The sequence below is a fragment of the Chrysemys picta genome, chromosome 2, assembly GCF_011386835.1.
Source record: "Chrysemys picta bellii isolate R12L10 chromosome 2, ASM1138683v2, whole genome shotgun sequence".
NCBI lineage: Eukaryota > Metazoa > Chordata > Testudines > Emydidae > Chrysemys > Chrysemys picta.
In genome coordinates, this window is record NC_088792.1 from 17,339,391 (window position 1) to 17,358,565 (window position 19,175).

General features: G+C 45.8%; 1 protein-coding gene across 12 annotated transcripts in view; it reads right to left on the reverse strand.

The window, feature by feature from the left end:
* The window catches only part of XYLB (xylulokinase), a 159,225-nt gene that overhangs the window by 118,565 nt on the left and 21,485 nt on the right, over positions 1-19,175 (reverse strand). Inside the window, exons 1-6 of one of the 12 annotated variants that reach the window (XM_065582711.1) lie at positions 18,477-18,570; positions 12,985-13,067; positions 11,559-11,671; positions 3,995-4,064; positions 2,217-2,297; positions 644-730 (exon numbers count right to left, since the gene is read on the reverse strand). In XM_065582711.1, the coding sequence (XP_065438783.1) occupies positions 644-730; positions 2,217-2,297; positions 3,995-4,006 (180 nt within the window). In that variant the 5' untranslated portion in view covers positions 4,007-4,064; positions 11,559-11,671; positions 12,985-13,067; positions 18,477-18,570. Of the gene's footprint in view, positions 1-643; positions 731-2,216; positions 2,298-3,994; positions 4,065-11,558; positions 11,672-12,984; positions 13,068-17,975; positions 18,607-19,175 lie in introns of those variants that run through there. The other 11 variants (XM_065582709.1, XM_065582713.1, XM_065582710.1 and 8 more) reach the window with 11 other exon arrangements.

The following is a 19,175-nucleotide window of genomic DNA, read 5'->3' on the forward strand; positions in this document are numbered from 1 at the left end:
ATACATATTTAAGATTTGAATAGACCAGTTGTACAGATGTTTTCTTCAAATGTTTAAAAGTTCTCTCTGATCTCAAGGTGGGAAAGGCTGGTTTCAAGATGTAACTTGAATGTAGAGGACTTCAATAGACAAACAGACCACTACTTTGCTTATATCTTTAAAGGAGAAGGCTTTTCAAATCTATGTCCACAAGCCACAAAACAACCCCAAGCAGTCACTCTGTGCACAGGAATTCCTAGGACCATAGTTTGAACTTCAGCGATAAGTCTATCCTGTTTCACATAAGTATTCTTGCTAATAAAATCTTGTGAGCTGAATGGGAAATCAGATCTAAACATATTATCCATAATGGCAAAGATGTTTAAAAAAAATATTAAGCTTTATAAAACAACAAACAGACCACTTGTCACACATTCTGGTGCTCACTGGGCGCTGCATGTTTTAACAAAATTGCATGCTGTCATGCCGGGGGAAGATGAAATACTGAACCCCCTGGGATAAAAGGGAAAAATGTATACTGCAGTGGCTTCTAACACAAACAGGCAAAGGGAATATTTTGGAAGGAAAAAAGCAACTGTTCAGTGTCAGAAAGAGGAGTGTGTGTGCTCACTCTCCCTTCTAAGCTCTTCATTGCATATATTACCTTTAGTAATTGATGTAAAGGAAGATCAGGTGATAAATTCTTTAAAATCTGGCTGGCTCCTTCTTTCCAATACACGCTTCCATGCTGCTGTAGAGGACATAAATTTTTAAATTAAAGATGGCCCCCAGGATGTCAAATACAGATTCCGATCTGGATTTCAAACATTAAATGGAGGAGAACCATGTCCAAAGTGGGACACAGATTTATTGATTAACTAATGCATTAAACAATTCACCTTTTTTGGAGACATCCAGGCCAATTAGATCATTTAATTACAGTTCAAGAATGAGCAATGTATGTGCCAAATCATCAAATACAGGAGTTTATCTGGCAAAAATGTAGACTATTAACTAAAGCAGCATCTAGGGGGCACTACTATAATATTGCTAGTTGCAGCTATTGCCTTACCCAAGGATTCTACCATAGAAGAGCATCTATAAAGTGCAGTCAGGGCTCCACTGAATGACTTTCTGTCATTTTGGGCCCGACACACAGGGTTAGACTCTTTGTCTACTGATTAAAGCAGACAAGTGGGAATCAGAATGCCTGAGTTCTTTAATCATATTCAAGGTACTTTGTCTGCCATTAATTCACTGTGTATCCCAGAGCAAGTCCCTTAGGCACCACTAATTTGGGGTATTCAACTTGACACATATAGCCCCTGATTCCCTGAGCATCCAAACCTTTAACTGAAGTCAATGAAATGGCAAGAGTTCAGCACCTCTGTTTAACCAGTCCTAGGAGTTTAAAGCTGAGCAATTGACAACAGAGACACCAAAAATTAGTGGACACTTTTGATAATGTCTGCCTTAATCTCTCTGCACTTCACTTTACACAACTGCAAAATGGGTCTAAGACTTGCTTGCCTCACAGGCATGGCGTGAGGCTTAATTGGTGAATGAATGTCTAAGTGCTTTGACATCTTCAGAAGAAAGGCACTGTGCAATATAGGCTAAATTAGAGAAGCCCTACACAAGTGCCTCAGCAAGAGGCAACATTTACACACAAGGCAGCCATCATTTGGTTTCCATTATTCCTGAGGATGCCTGGTGCACCACCCAGCAAATGAAGAGCTCTGATGAGAGGGATGCTTGCTACACCTTGAATAGATTTTGCATGTTCAGTTCTTCACTATGTATATTCCCCTCTCCTTAAGTGCCTGTGAAACAATCTTGCAGACACAGCTGCTCAAACTCCCCCTCCATCTCCAAACATGGCTCAAGTTTACAAAACCATAATAGAGCCCCGTAAGTGTGAAGAATTTAAATGACATGAAACAATCAAGTTGTACACACCTAGTCTATGTAACCATACTGTTATCCTTGTCCTCTCTGTCCTATTCTCTTCTTCCAGTTGTATACAAGTTACATCTTGTATTAAATTAGCTTTTAAGTTCTTCAGGCAGAATCTGTCTCTTATTATGTATTTGTACGGTGTCTGGTACAATGAAACTTTGATCGTAATTGAGGCCTTTAGATGCTATTGTAATACTACTAAATAATAAGTATCATTATTCCTTAAATACTCTGTTGAGGACATACAATATGACTGATTTTTCCCTTTAAAAACTAACCTGTCCAGCCCCAGAAAAAGCTCTCACATGAGAGAAGTTAAAGCCAGAAGACTTCATCTTTTCCAAGATCATATCCAGAGCCTACAAGAACAAACAGAATCAAGAGTGATTGTAATGAGCTACCAAATTATGCATACTCACAGTCCTCAGAATTAAATTGTAAGTATCTGTCATCACTGATAAGGGTTCAGTAATAGATAATGAAAAATTAGCTAATGACTAGGGATTTTTTGAGAAATTGAATAAATTACTTTATTAAGCAGGAGCCCATTTTAAAAAAGGGAACTACAGAAAAAAATTCTTCAAACAGGTTGAATCACAAAGGACAAATCATTAGATCTTGGCTCTTTTTTTGGTCTTCATCGGGTTCCAATATATTAAAGAGACACTGTTGAGGTTGACAGGTGCAAAATGGAACAATTTATTTTGTTCTTACATTTGGAAAACCCATGGAATTCTTTGTGGGGCAAGGTCCAATCTTGGAAGATGCTGAGCATCCTCAACTCCCACTGATTTCAATGGGAGCTATGGATGTTCAGCACCTCTGAAATTCAGATGATTTATTCAGATGGCTAAATATGGATTTAAATGCTTAACCTTTAGACACTCAAGTCTGAAAATTTTGCTCTTGCCATGAGATTTTCAAAGGACACTCTGAAATAACTTAGGACCAAAAATTAATCTACCTTTACACAATCATTGCTGTGACCTAGATTTTGTCACCCTTACTCACGACTTCACTAGACAAGTTGCCTTACTAGGACTACTTACATAGTAAGATTCTACTCAATGTGAATACGCGGTACAGAAACTGGACCTACATGAGTAATTTTCTCTGGATCGTGAATATATGTTTTTAGAATACAAAAGGAAACCATCAATATTTTAAGCTAAATATTTTCTACCAGTATCATAAAGGGCCTGCACTACAAAGTTTTATGATCAGCCGCTGCAGAACCAGCCAGCAGAGGGAAACAAAACCTGGCTAATAAATCTTATTCTCAGAGGATGAAATTAACTCTGATGTTGCACAAACAAAGAAGTAAACAAAGCAAAGCCAAACTGGCTCCTCTTCCACATGAAACAAAGGCCTGGTCCACACTAACCCTCCACTTCAAACTAAGGTACGCAAATTCAGCTACGTGAATTCGAAGTACCTTAGCTCGAACTTACCGCGGGTCCAGATGCAGCAGCCAGGCTCCCCCGTCGATGCCGCGTACTCCTCTCGCTGAGCTGGAGTACCGGCGTCGACGGCGAGCACTTCCGGGATCGATCCGGGATCGATTTATCGCGTCTAGACAAGACACGATAAATCGATCCCAGAAGATCAATTGCTTACCGCCGGACCCGGAGGTAAGTGTAGACCTACCCAAAGACAGCAAACAAAGAATGTTTTCCTAATTAAAAAAAGAAGGAGAATGGGCCAAATTCTATCCAGCAGATGCAATATTCTGCAATATTCAGCAGGGCTGAAATGGGTTCAAAATCAGTTATGAAAGAACTTCTATTTTTCATGCATCTAGTATTAAAAATAATGGAGAGTGAAGAAACAAAAGCATAACAATTTAAGAACTCCAGCTTCACTTGTTCATGATGTGAAAATTTCCATTTCAAAGAGATAGATCTGCATGCAAAAGAAATAGAAAACAAGCAAACGAAACACCTTAGCTTGAATGGAAATCTTAATTGCTGCTCATAATTATAATCCTGAGTTAAGAAGATGAATCATATAACAACACAAATATACTCAGGCAACCAAAATTAAAACATGTTCTGACCTTGACCCACATTAACACAGGAGAAGTCACTGTCAGCTTATCACTGTGGACGTGGACGCCGCAATGAGTCCTGCAGAAAGACAATATTTTCTCTTGAGGTGGGAGGAGAACCTGTCTTTTTTTCACATTTGGTCATTTTTCCCCCTCCAAGCAGTTTTTTCACATGATCATTTATGATCAAAGAGCACACGGTACTATTTAGTACACAGCAAGGATAAAAACAAAAGTTAGAAAGCTCAGCCTGCTCTCTGGAACTAACATTTTGATATTTTGACTAGTCACAGGGAAAAAAAATAAAGTCCCTGATCCTGCAGTGAGATCTAAGAGGACAGACTCCTACATTTGCCCAGTACTTTGAAATCACTGAGGTTCTGCATAGGTGGAAGGGTCTGTCTGTACAGATCTCATGCAGCAGTAAACTCTTGGTCTTTTATATTCATGCTGGTGTCCTACAAGGCAATTTGACACTAAAAGCAAAATACCCACACAAAGACTATCCAAAGTGAGCCCTTGTCTACAGTACAAATTACTTTGATACATCTTACATCGCTCAGGGGTGTGAATAATCCACACCCCTGAGCGACAAAAGTTATACCGACCTAAGTGCCAGTGTAGACAGTGCTATATTGGCGGGAGAGCTTCTCCCGCTGACATAGCTACTGCCTCTCGTGGAGCAGGAGTTATTAAGCCGACGGGAGAGCTCTCTCCTGTAGGCTTAGAGCGTTTTCACAGAAGCACTACAGTGGCATAGCTGCATCGGTGCAGCTGCACCACCGTAAATGATGTAGTGTAGACAAAGCCTTAGGCCTGGTCTACACTACGAGTTTAGATCGAATTTAGCAGCGTTAAATCTAATTAAGCCTGGACACATCCACACGACAAAGCCCTTTTTTTCGACTTAAAAGGCCCTTTAAACCGGTTTCTTTACTCCACCTCCGACGAGGGGATTAGCGCGGAAATCGGCCTTTCCGGATCGGATTTGGGGTAGTGTGGATGGAATTCAACGGTATTGGCCTCTGGGAGCTATCCCAGAGTGCCTCATTGTGACCGCTCTGGACAGCACTCTCAACTCAGATGCACTGACCAGGTAGACAGGAAAAGCCCCACGAACTTTTGAATTTCATTTCCTGTTTGCCCAGCGTGGAGAGCACAGGTGACCACGCAGAGCTCATCAGCACAGGTAACCATGATGGAGTCCCAGGATCGCAAAAGAGCTCCAGCATGGACCGAACGGGAGGTACGGGATCTGCTCACCATATGGGGAGACGAATCAGTGCTAGCTGAACTCTATTGCAGTAAATGAAATGGCAAAATATTAGAAAAAGTCTCAAAGGCCATGAAGGACAGAGGCCGAAACAGGGACGCACAGCAGTGCCGCGTGAAAATTAAGGAGCTAAGGCAAGCCTACCACAAAGCCAGAGAGGCAAAGGGAAGGTCTGGGGCAGAGCCGCAGACATGCCGCTTCTACGCGGCGCTGCATGCCATGCTAGGGGGTGCAGCCACCACTACCCCAACCGTGTGCTTTGACTCCATCAATGGAGAAGCACGCAACAGGGAAGCGGGTTTGGGGTACGAGGAAGATGATGATGAAGACAATGAAGATAGCTCACAGCAAGGAAGCGGAGAAACCAGTTTCCCCAACTGCCAGGATATGTTTATCATCCTGGACCTGGAACCAGTAACCCCCGAACTCACCCAAGGCATGCTCCCAGAGCCTGAGGGCGCACAAGGGACCTCTGGTGAGAGTACCTTTGTAAATATTACACATGGTTTAAAAGCAAGCGAGTTTAATGATTAATGATTATTTTGCCCTGGCAATCGCGGCCAGTACAGCTACTGGAAAAGTCTGTTAATGTGTACGGGGATGGAGCGGAAATCCTCCAGGGACATCTCCAGAAAGCTCTCCTTGATTGTCAAGGCTTCTTCCCCACTCTGAACTTTAGGGTACAGATGTGGGGGCCTGCATGAAAACTTCTAAGCTTAACTACCAGCTTAGATCTGGGCCGCTGCCACCACTCCCAATGTGCTAATTCCCTTCCCTGGGTAGCCTTGAGAGACTCTTCACCAATTCCCTAGTGAATACAGATCCAAACCCCTTGCATCTTAAAACAAGGAGAAATTAACCATCCCCCTCCTTTCTCCCACCAACTCCTGGTGGATCAAGATCCAACCCCCTCGGATCTAAAAACAAGAAAAATCAATCAGGTTCTTAAAAAGAAGGCTTTTAATTAAAGAAAAAAGTAAAAATCATCTGTGTAAAATCAGGATGGAAAATAACTTCACAGGGTAATCAAACTTAAAGAGCCCAGAGGACCCCCCTCTAGCCTTAGGTTCAAAGTTACAGCAATCAGAGGTAAACACCCTAGCAAAAGGTACATTTACAAGTTCATTGGCCTGCTAAACCCAAAGTTGTGAGTTCAATCCTTGAGGGGGCCACTTAGGAATCTGGGGCAAAATCAGTACTTGGTCCTGCTAGTGAAAGCAGGGGGCTGGACTCGATGATCCTTCGGGGTCCCTTCCAGTTCTATGAGATAGGTATATCTCCATATATATTAAGTTGAGAAAACAAAGATAAACTAACACGCCTTGCCTGGCTGTTTACTTACAAGTTTGAAATATGAGAGACTTGTTCAGAAAGATTTGGAGAGCATGGATTGATGTCTGGTCCCTCTCAGTCCCAAGAGCGAACTCCCACCAAAACAAAGAGCACAAACTAAAGCCTTCCCCCCACCAAGATTTGAAAGTATCTTGTCCCCTTATTGGTCCTTTGGGTCAGGTGTCAGCCAGGTTACCTGAGCTTCTTAACCCTTTATAGGTAAAAGGATTTTGGAGTCTCTGGCCAGGAGGGATTTTATAGTATTGTACACAGGAGGGCTGTTACCCTTCCCTTTATAGTTATGACATTGATGTACTCCCAAAGCCTTTGCAAAAGGTTTCTGGGGAGGGCTGCCTTATCCCGTCCACCATGGTAGGACACTTTACCACGCCAGGTCAGTAGCACGTAGTCTGGAATCATTGCATAACAAAGCATGGCAGCATATGGTCCCTGTGTTTGCTGGCATGCAGACAACATCCATTCCTTTTTATCCTCAGGAGAGTGATATCATTCACGGTCACCTGGTTGAAATGGGGTGATTTTATTAAGGGGACATTCAGAGGTGCCCATTCCTGCTCGGCTGAACAGACATATTCCCCGCTGTTAGCCACGCGGTGGGGGGAGGGGTGAAGTGATCATCCCAGAGAATTGGGTGTGGGGGGAGGGGGGGATTAGTTGGGTTTGTACTGCATGTTAACCCGGAAACCGCAGCCCCTCCTTTTACATTGCAAACCCATTTTAAATGGCCAACCCAACGGGTGCTTGGTATGGGAAATGAGGGCGCTGCTGTTTGAAACCAGTCCCGCATGTTATGAAGGTTAAAAAAGCCAAAAGACTGTGGCTTACCATGGCTGCCTGCAAGCCGAATTCTGTTGCCTGGCACTGCGTGAGTGATCTCTCACACCAAACCGGCAGGCCCTCAATATAAGAGGAAAAATGCGACCTTGTAACGAAAGCACATGTGCTGTGTAATGTGAACAGCAAAATTTAATGTGAAAGAGTGTACCCATTGTTCTTTAAAATGTGTCTCCCTTCTCCTCCACCAGCTGCAAATGTTTCTCCTTCGCAGAGGCTAGTGAAGATTAGAAGGAGAAAATGGCGGACTCGGGATGATATGTTCTCGGAGCTCCAGATGTCCTCCATGCTGACAGAGCACAGCAGAATGCATGGAGACAGTCAATGTCAGAGTGCAGAAAAGCACAATATGAACGAGAGGAGAGGTGGCGGGCTGAATCACGGGCTGAAGAGAGCAAGTGGCAGGCTGAAGAGGATAGGTGGCGTCAGATTGCTGACAGAAGGCAAGAGTCGATGCTCCGGCTGCTGGAGCATCAAACTGATATGTTCCAGCGTATGTTTGAGCTGCAGGAAAGGCAGCAGGAGCAGAGACCGCCGCTACAGCCCCTGTGTAACCAACAGTCCTTCTCCCCAAGTTAAATAGCCTTCTCACCCAGACGCTCAAGAACGCGGTGGGGGGGGCCTCTGGTCACCCAGCCACTCTACCCCAGATGATTGCCCAAGCATCAGAAGGCTGGCCTTCAATAAGAGTTAAAGTTTAAAGTTTTAAACTGCACTGTGTCCTTGTCCTTCACTCCTCCCCCACCCCTCCCGGGCTACCTTGGCAGTTATCCCCCTAGTTGTGTGATGAATTAATAAAGAATATATGAATGTGAAGTAACAATGACTTTATTGCCTCTGCAAGTGGTGCTCGAAGGGGAGAGTGGTTAGCTTACATGGAAGTAGAGTGAACTGGGGGGGGGGGGGGAGGTTCATCAAGGAGATACAAACAGAAGTTTCACACCGTAGCCTGGCCAGTCACAAAACTGGTTTTCAAAGCTTCTCTGATGCACACCGCACGCTGCTGTACTCTTCTAACCGCCCTGGTCTCTGGCTGTGCGTAATCAGCAGCCAGGCGATTTGCCTCAACCTCCCACCCTGCCATAAAGGTCTCCCCCTTACTCTGACAGATATCGTGGAGCGCACAGCAAGCAGCAATAAAAATTGGAATATTGGTTTCGCTGAGGTCTATCCGTGTCAGTAAACTGTGCCAGTGCGCTTTTAAACGTCCAAATGCACATTCTACCACCATTCTGCACTTGCTCAGTCTATAGTTGAACAGGTCCTGACTACTGTCCAGGCTGCCTGTGTACGGCTTCATGAGCCATGGCATTAAGGGGTAGGCTGGGTCCCCAAGGATACCTATAGGCATTTCAACATCCCCAACGGTTATTTTCTGGTCCAGGAAGAAAGTCCCTTCCTCCAGCTTTTGAAACAGACCAGAGTTCCTGAAGACGCGAGCATCATGTACCTTTCCCGGCCATCCCACGTTGATGTTAGTGAAACGTCCCTTATGATCCACCAGGGCTTGCAGCACCATTGAAAAGTACCCCTTGCGGTTTATGTACTCGGTGGCTTGGTGCTCCGGTGACAAGATAGGGATATGGGTTCCGTCTATCGCCCCACCACAGTTAGGGAATCCCATTGCAGTAAAGCCATCCACTATGACCTGCACGTTTCCCAGAGTCACTACCCTTGATATCAGCAGGTCTTTGATTGCGTTGGCTACTTGGATCACAGTAGCCCCCACAGTAGATTTGCCCACTCCAAATTGATTCCCGACTGACCGGTAGCTGTCTGGCGTTGCAGGCTTCCACGGGGCTATCGCCACTCGCTTCTCAACTGTGAGGGCTGCTCTCATCCTGGTATTCTGGCACTTCAGGGCAGGGGAAAGCAAGTCACAAAGTTCCATGAAAGTGCCCTTACGCATGCGAAAGTTTTGCAGACACTGGGAATCGTCCCACACCTGCAACACGATGCGGTCCCACTAGTCTGTGCTTGTTTCCCGGGCCCAGAATCGGCATTCCATGGAATGAACCTGCCCCAGTAACACCATGATTTGCACATTGCTGGGGCCCGTACTTTGTGAGAGGTCTATGTCCATGTCAATTTCTTCATCACTCTCGTCGCCGCACTGCAATCGCCTCCTCGCCTGGTTTTCCTTCGGCATGTTCTGGCTCTGCATATACTCCAGGACAATGTGCATGGTGTTCATAGTGCTCATAATTGCCACGGTGATTTGAGCAGGCTCCATGATCCCAGTGCTATGGTGTCTGGGCTGAAAAAAGGCACAAAACTATTGTCTGACAGAGGGAGGAAGGGAGGGGCGAGTGACGACATGGCTTACAGGGAATTAAAATCAACAAAGGTGGTTGTGCATCAGGGAGAAACACAACTGTCACACAGAATGGCCCCCCCAAAGATTGAACTCAAAACCCTGGGTTTAGCAGGCCGTTGATTTCACGGAGGGAGGGGGAAGCAAATGAATACAGAACAAATCTGGTCCATCTATCTTTTACATCTTAGGCTGGCAGCAGACGGTGCAGCATGACTGATAGCCATCAGCATCTTCTGGGTGCTTGGCAGAAGATGATGCATTACGATTGCTAGCCATCATCGTCAAGACGGTGCAATAGGACTGCCGGCAGGACTGAGTCTCCAGGAGACAAAACATGTCTGCCCAGGCGCCTCTGACCGAACTCACTGAGGAGTACGACGACGATGGATACCAGTCGTAATACAACATCGGGTACCAGTCATACTGCACCGTCTACTGCCAAAAGGCAATTAGCTGCTGCTGTGTAGCAATGCAGTACCACGTCTGCTGGCACCCAGATGACATATGGTGACAGTGAGCTGAGCTGAGCTGAGCGGGCTCCATGCTTGCCATGGTATGTCGTCTGCACAGGTAACCCAGGAAAAAAGGCGCGAAACGATTGTCTGCCGTTGCTCTCACGGAGGGGAGGGAGGCCTGATGACATGTACCCAGAATCCCCCGTGACACTGTTTTTGCCTCATCAGGCACTGGGATCTCAACCCAGAATTCCAATGGGCGGCAGAGACAGTGCAACGCTCCGGAAGTCGATGCTAGCCTTGATACTGTGGACGCGGTCCGCCGACTTAATGCACTTAGAGCATTTTATGTGGGGACACACACAATTGACTGTATAAAAACGATTTCTATAAAACCGGCTTCTATAAATTCGACCTAATTTCGTAGTGTAGACATACCCTTAGTGTGCAAAATGTACATGTGCATGATACTTTATGTCACAGTTCAGGGCAACTGCACCTGTATCTCCCCTTGGTGGTGCAGTGAAGGCACCAACTCTCAGGCTTCCAGCTCCCCAGTTGTTGCCTCTCTTGGATGGAGACATCTGTCTCTCTCCCTTCTGACCTACAGTTCCCTGCCTTCACCGCATATTTCCCAGCCTAAATGTTCTGCCTAAACAAACCTGCTTGCTTTCTCTTTAGAGACTGATAAGAGTGATTGCTACAGATATAAGTGCCACACAGAGTTTTCTAAGCAGGCCTACTTTATTCTTAAGGTACAAAGCATTTCAGAGAAAACATATTAAAAACAATAAAAGAATCTATATGCACGCTAATTAGCCTACCAGAGTACATCCCAACTCTAGCATGGGTTCTGACAGGATAAGTCCTTCAACACCTCCACCCACCCTAAGGGAGTCCTTTTGGTTACAAGTTCATCACAGCTTCAGCTGAGAACAAGCACACTCGTACAATGTTCAGCTCCCTTTTAGTTCAGGGGTCTCTGAACTGGAGTTTCCAGAAGTAGGTAATTAGTACACAATGGGTCTCTCCCTCCAGGGCATATCTTCAAAAGGTTGGCTTCAGAGGGTGAATTTGCATTCCCATCACCCCAAGCAATTTCCTAGGGAATCCACATGTTTTGTTCCAAAAAGACTTTCTGAAGTTCCTAATATCTTCCAGATATTGCATTAATCTTGTCTTCCTGATAAAGAAGTACCATACAATCTCACAATAGTACATAAACATTTGCATTCTAATACAGGTCTGTCGCATCTTACCCGCATTTAACATGCACGATTTCAGCTTTACGCGGTCCGCAAAAAAAAAAGAGAGAGAAAAATAACAATTTTAATACTGTACCTGTAGTGAGGGCGATTCCACCCGCTATTACACTCAATGTAATTTTGACTATACGTGATTTTCGCTTTACGCGCTGACTGTGGAACATAACCCCAGAGTAAGATGCGACAGACCTGTACAATGAACCCCAAAGCTATTAAAATTCAATAAGGTTTAACTTAATTCAATAAAATTCATTCAAGATATTATAGGATATTTTCAGTCTGCCACACGTTACCCCTACTTCAGCTGTTTGTGATTATTAAATTTACTCCTATAAATTGAGTAAGTGCATATGCAAACAGCTAATCCGGCACCTAAATCCTGTTCTTAAATAAAGGACATGGAGTTTTTGATGCACCAATTAAACTTAATCTGTCAGTCATAACACCTTCTAAACTTCCTAATGTTTACTATGAATGGTTTCACATCACAGCATGGGTGAAATCCACTTCTTGCCATATAAAATTTGAGCAAGCAGGTTTTGTGCAAAAAGTCTGTGAGCTTGCAGGATGGAATGTATACACTCCAGACCACAGATTGGAGTAACAGGCACTGCCCTCCTACATCCCCTGAGAGCATTTTTGGTCAATGGATCTGCTCCAGCATATTTCCAAAGGTCCCTTCCAAACCTTATTTGGTGTTGGCATAGCACCCCCGTTCCAAACACAAAGGCAGTATTTTCAACCCTCAATTTTCAAAAATCATGAGCCATCCCCAAAAAACTCATGAGATTGACTTAAAAATCAGGAGCTTTTTAAAAAATTAGGGGGTACTTGGTATTTGCTTTTTGGTTTCTGGTCTTTTAGAATGCACTCATTTCATGTTTTCAAGTTTTTTGCCACAACCATGAAAGCTAAAATCTTTCTTTCTTAAATGAAAGCGGAGATTCTCCTGCAATCAGAGGATTCCAGGAGCTGAGGCTTTAAGAAAAGCACTAAACATCACAAGAGTTTACATCACCTTTGCAGTGTTGCCAAATACCACACACAGAGGGAAGCTGGAAACTCTGTTCATGCCTCCACACTCAGTAGATCCATGGGGTGTAACTGGAGTGAAGGCCCTTCAAAAGGTACACCACATTGGACCGATCACACTACACTAACTCAGGGGTAGGCAACCTATGGCACACATGCCAAAGGTGGCACGCAAGCTGATTTTCATTGGCACTCACACTGCTTGGGTCCTGGCCACTGGTCCGGGGGCCTTTGCATTTTAATTTAATTTTAAATGAAGCTTCTTAAACATTTTAAAAACCTTATTTACTTTACATACAACAATAGTTTAGTTATATATTATAGACTTATAGAAAGAGACCTTCTAAAAATGTTAAAATGTATTACTGGCACGCAAAACCTTAAATTAAAGTGAATAAATGAAGACTCAGCACACAACTTCTGAAAGGTTGACGACCCTTGCACTAACTGAATAAAATTCAAAAACATACCCAAATTCCGGAAGATCTTTGTCGAAATGAATGTTATCCTCATAGATGACTCTCAGCTGCTCATCAATGGCAATAACTTTAAGCTGAAAGAAATCAAAAGTGCACAAAAAGTAGGCCTACATTTTCAAAAGGAGGATGATTTGTAAAGAGTGGGTTCTCAGCAATTTCTGAAAACCAGGCCCCCTCAAGGTGTCTCAAGTTGGGCACCCAAAATTACTATAAGCACTAGCGAGAGTTACAGCTCTGCTCCAACTACAGGAACTTTGACATCTATGCCAGATCACTTGTGGCATGAAGGAGAAGAGCTACAATAAGGACAATAAGCAGTGCCACATAAAAACCAAAGAGATGAAGCAGGCATACGAGAAGGCAAGGGAGGCAAATAGTCATTCTGGTGCGGAGCTGCAGACATGCCACTTCTACAAGGAACTGCATGCCATCCTCAGTGGCAAACCCTCCTCCACCACCAAGCTCCCATGGATACTTTGGGGGCTGGAGTCAGAGGCCACCAGAGTGAACCCCAAGGATGATGTGCTGGAGGAGGAATGGAGGAGGAGAAGGATGGGGGAGAGGTGACAGAGAGATCCAATAGCATGGCAAGCCAGGACCTCTTTTTGACTCCTGAGCAGTCTAGCCACTCTCAGCACTCCAACTATGGTGAGTCTGATGCAGGGGAGGGAACCTCTGGTAAGTACTCACTTTGCTTCAACATTGCATGGACACATATCCTCATGTACTACTTTTTTAATCAAGCTAGAAGAGGTAGTGAAATAACCAATACAGGTACAGTTGCTATCTGCTTCTCATTCCCCTGTACAGCTAGGCAGAGGGGGCCCTGCGGAACGATTTGTTTATGCATACCGGGATGTCCCGTGAATCCTCCATAAAGATCTCTAGGAAACTTTCCTGGAGGTAATCTGCAATCCTTTGCCAACAGTATCTTGGGAGGGCTGCCTTGTTTCTCGCCCTGCAGTAGGACACTTTGCCATGCCACTCGGCAATTACTTCAGTAAGCACCATTGCAGCACACAGGTTAGCAGCATATGGACCTGGTCTGCAGCCAGACGCATGCAGGAGCTGCTCCCTTGAAGCCTTGGTTACCCTCAGGAGTGAGATATCAACTACGATCACCACTGCCTGTGGAAAATGGTGCCACATGTATCTTCTGGGGCTGCAGCAATACCCAAGGCGCTCCACCCCATGGGAGATTAAACATAATGACAGCCCCACATATACCCAGCTGTGAGAGCCCCATTGATGTATATGCTTGTGAATTCCCTGTTCCTTCCTCTTTAAAGATACTTTACCATGTATGTATGAAGTTTACCTCAGCATTACATACGTATGTTTGCATGGATGTGGAATAAAAATCTACTTATGGAAACAGAATGAATCTTTATTATGCTCCACAATATGGTGACCGATTGCTGTCATCTGTGAATGACAGTAATAGGTGCATTTGCCTTGTTACAGTAGTGCACACACACCAATCGTTACAGGGTTCATAGCACAGTGCCAAAAAACAATGCCAGGCTCAACATATTACAGCAACACACATTACTGTGACTCAGTGTTAAAATGCTCCTTCAAAACCTCCCTGAGCCGAATAGGTCCCCATTGAGCCTCTCTTATAGCCCTGATATCTGGTTACTCAAATTCAGCAGGCAGCTATGACCATAGGGATATTTTCCTCACTGAAGTTTAACCTCCTGAGACAGCGCTAGTGACCCTTCAAACAGCCAAAGGCACACTCAATAGTCATTCTGCACCTGTTGAGCCTGTTGTTGAAGCGCTCCTTACTGATGTCAAGATGGCTGGTCATGAGCCACGGGAACAAGGGGAAGGCTGGGTATCCCAGGATCACTATTGCCATTTCCACATCCCCAATGGTAATCCTCTGGTCTGGAAAGAAAGTCCCTGCTTGCAGCTTCCTGTACAGACCTATGTTCCTAAAGATGCACGTGTAATGCATCTTCCCTGACCAGCCCATGTTGATGTTGGCTAAACGACCCCAGTGATCCATCAGTGCTTGCAATACCATAGAAAAGTAGTTCTTTCTGTTACTCTGTGGCAAGGTGGTCTGTGGCCAAAATAGGGATATGTATGCTATCTATCGCCCCTCCGCAGTTAGGGAACCCCATTGCTGAAAAACCATCCACTATTTCATGCACATTATCCTGAGTCACAGTCCTTTTTAGTAGGAGTTAATTAATGGCCCTGCACACTTACATCACAGCAACCCTCACGGTGAATTTCCTGACTCCAAACTGATTTGTGACTGATCGGTAGCAGTCAGGCATTGTCAGCTTCCACACAGCAATTGCCACTCACTTCTCCACAGTGAGTGCATCTCTCATTTTAGTGTCTCTACACCGGAGGACTGGGGCGAATTCCGCACACAAATCCAGGAAGTGGCCTTGCGCATTGGAAAGTTCTGCAGCCACTGCCCATACCTATATAACAATGCAATCCTACCATTCAGTGCTTGTTTCTCAAGCCTGGAACCAACAGTCCACCATGTGCAGCCACTCTGTGAATGCCAACAGCAATCTTGAATTGTTTCTTTCCATGGCAAACAGCAAAGCAGACACCAAGGTATCATCATCAGAGTCACAGCTCATTAAATATTACAGGATCAGGCACTTTGTGCTCATAATGCTCATAACAATACTGGAGAGCAGTCCAGGACCCATACTTTCTGACAGAGATGGCAGGCGCAGAGGTTACAGGGGCTGTTTAAAAGTGGTGTGAAACGTAGTAGGATACACATTGAATGATGGGATGAGGAAACTACATAATGGGACGCTGAACCTGACTCCAGGAGGCATTGCACAACCTTTCCAAAATACCCTTCGGTAGATGGTGGCAAGTTGGATAGCTACCCACGGTGCACTGCTCTCTGTGTTGATGCAAGAGCTGCTACTGTGGATGCACTCCACCGACAAAAGGAGCTTAGTGTGGACATGCAACAGAGGTTTTATTATAGCAGTAGCTGAACGTCGACGTAACTTATGTCAACTTAACTTTGTAGTGTAGACAAGGCCTAGGTCTGTAGCTGTTACAGCTTCAAAGAAAAGCTCAAAAATGTAAACATAGTGTAAATGATGCTGAGATGAGTCTGTAGAGAGACTAGAACATAAGCACTAATAGGTGTTAATTGTCCCATTCATCTGAGTAAGATGTTAACTCAGATGCTCAGTAATGACATTTTAAACAGCAACATTGTTAACTATTTTCTCATAAGAGAGTGAGTGAGAGGATCACAGATGCAGAGTTTACAGTGTGATGTCTCAAGTTTCTGACTCTTTTCTCCAATCACAGAGCCCAGATCATATTGAAGCCCCATCAATGGGCAGCCAAACTCAAGGAGCCCAGTGGAGCTCACAGAGCACACATGATCATACTTTGAACATACTTTGCACAATATACAGAGAGTGGCATATTATTCTGGCAATTCACATGGACTTAACTTATTTTGTGGGTGGAGAAATGAAGTATGTCACCATTGATGTAGCTCCACTGCTGTTGCACTACTGCAAATCATTATTGTGTAGATAACTCCATCAGTGGAAAAAGTGACTCGCACTGGTAGAGCTTACCCTGATTTGGTAAACTATGCTGGTACAAGTCACTCTTTACACTGCTGCAGCACATCCACACTGATGGTTTGCACCAGTACAGCAACATCTGTGCTTAAATCTCCAATGTAGACAAATGCTAAATATCTTCATTAAATTAGTTCCTCAGATTTCTCAACTAGGCATGACACAAATAAGTAAATTGTGCATACCTCCAAGCAAAGTGAGACCCTACATTCCGTGGCATTTCTCTGTTGGTTAGTAACACAATAATGTTGGAATGTCATATCCAATCAATTCCAACATTTCAGAGAATATTCTATGAATCCATGGGCACAACCCCATTGATTTTGGTGTGGATCAGAACACCAAAAAAGCTTGATTCAGAGGAAAATTAGGGTCCCCAGGCTGTTTGGCGCTAAGGAAGAGAAAGTTCTCTACCATCACTGACTGCTGCCTACACATATCAAAGGCAGAAGCTTAATTTTCTGCATGGGGAAACTATCTGTAGCCTGGATTCTAACAGAAATAAGAGAAGTAGGCAATGGGGGGGAACACAAGGAGCCACTACCATGGCGGAGGAGGACCTGAGGGGGACACAACCTCTGGCACGAAGGAAGAAGTGGCGGGAGTAATAGAAGGGCATAGAAAGGTGATACACGGAGAGTTTGGGGGAGAGAGAGAATGGAGGAATACAAGGAGCCCCCAGCCCATGAAATGAGCTCAGCCTACAGAAGCTAAGAAGTGCATAACCTTCAGGTGTGTATGCATGCTGCACAGGAGACATAAAACACCTGTGTCCAGGCAGAAATTTAACTAGTAGTTTCTACCCCTTCTTCCCTTTATTTCCCTCTCTTCAGTTTGAAGACAATGTAAAATCAGTGGGCCAAATGTGGACATTAGTACTATTGAACTTTGATTTGTAATTCCAGGAACCTAGTGAGCCAAGAACCCAGTCACAATTTCTGCTGTCTTGCAGTTTCCTGGAGATCAGCAGTTTCTATTTTGTTACCATTACTGCATATCGGTGAAAATATTTTGCTTATTATCAAAAATATATTGCTAAAAAAAAAAAAAGCAAGGAAAATAACAGATGAGAAAAGCAGACGTTATTCTAACCATTGAAGCACCGGGTTTCATAGGGGCACTGGATACAAGAGCCAAAGTCATCTACCAACAGCACTATAGGATGAAGTGCAAAAAACGGGGACACCAAGCCAAACTTTGTGCCTGCCCCTCCATGGCCCAAATCAAAATCCTGGCTCCAAACACCCGCAAACCTTGCAGCTATGAACTCTGCACTTCGCCCAGGCACGCAGCCTGCGTCACCCCCTCCTCACCTGCCTCCACCCACCTCTCTTATCCTACTACTACAGCAGCGGGGGCTTTTTTCCACTCGCCAGCAGGGCCCACCTCCTAGCCCAGTGGCGGGCGACTACGTCAGTCAGACTGTTGCGGCTGAATCCCCCTGCGGCTGCCAGACAGACCCCCCCCCCCCGCTCACAGACGGGCCCTTCTACAGCGTGGCCCCTGCTCCTGGACCAACCCCCGCAGAGGGCGGGGATTACACTGACTGGGGAACACCCCAGGCTCTGCCACCCGGCCGGGCGGCCTCCCGAGCGCTGCTCTGTCAGCTCACTGGGAAGGGGGCGGAAACCGGGGGCTGGGTTCGGCCGCTTCCTCCCACAGCCGAAGTGGGTTGTGCTCAGCCGCCGGGGCTCGGGCCTGGCTGCTCCACCCGGGGGAGCGGAGGCGCCAACCGCCCCTGTACCTGCTGGGTGCTGAAGTCCCATCCCAAGTAGCAGGGAGCTTCGGAGGCGGCCATGGTGCAGCAGCACCGGGCTGTGCGCGGAAGGCCGGCCCCTAGGTGCGCGCGCGGGCCGTCCCGCTGCCAGGCGAAGAGGCCGCACTAACCGGCAGCCGACCTCCCTCGGCTCGGCCCCTCAGCGTGGGGGGGGAACTGCCCGAACACCCCACGCAGTGCCCGGCCCCTCAGCCCGTGACACTCAACAGGCGGGGGGCGGAACTGTCCTAACGGCCGCTCAGCGTCTGACACTGATCGGGGGAGGGACCTGCCCTAACGACCCCTCAGCGTGTGACACTGACGGGGGGGGGGAACCTGTCTGCCTCAATAACCCCTCAGCGTGTGACAGTGCGGGGGAGGGACCTGCCCTAATGGACCCTCAGCATTTGGCCCTGAGCGGGGGGGGGAACCTGCCTCAATGACCCCTCAGCGTGTGACACGGGGGGGGGGAAACTGCCCTAATGGACACTGACGTGGGGGGGGACTTGCCTTAATGACCCCTCTGTGTGAGGGGGGGAACTGCACTAATGCACTCTCAGCGTGTGACACTGATGGGGGGGGGGGCTGCCTTGGGTATCCAGTGGGGTTTACAAAGCACCTAACCTTCCAGGCACTTTTGAAAATCCCACTAGGTGCCTAAATACCTTTGAAAATCTGGCCTTTAGTCTGTGTCTCAGTGCCCCATCTGTACAAATGAGGATAACAGCCCTGCTTTCCTTCAGAGGGACTGTGAAGAAAACTAGGTTAGAGTTTGTGAGCGCTCAGATAGGGGCCTGATAAGTACCACAGGTAGAGTGGGAACATTTCTA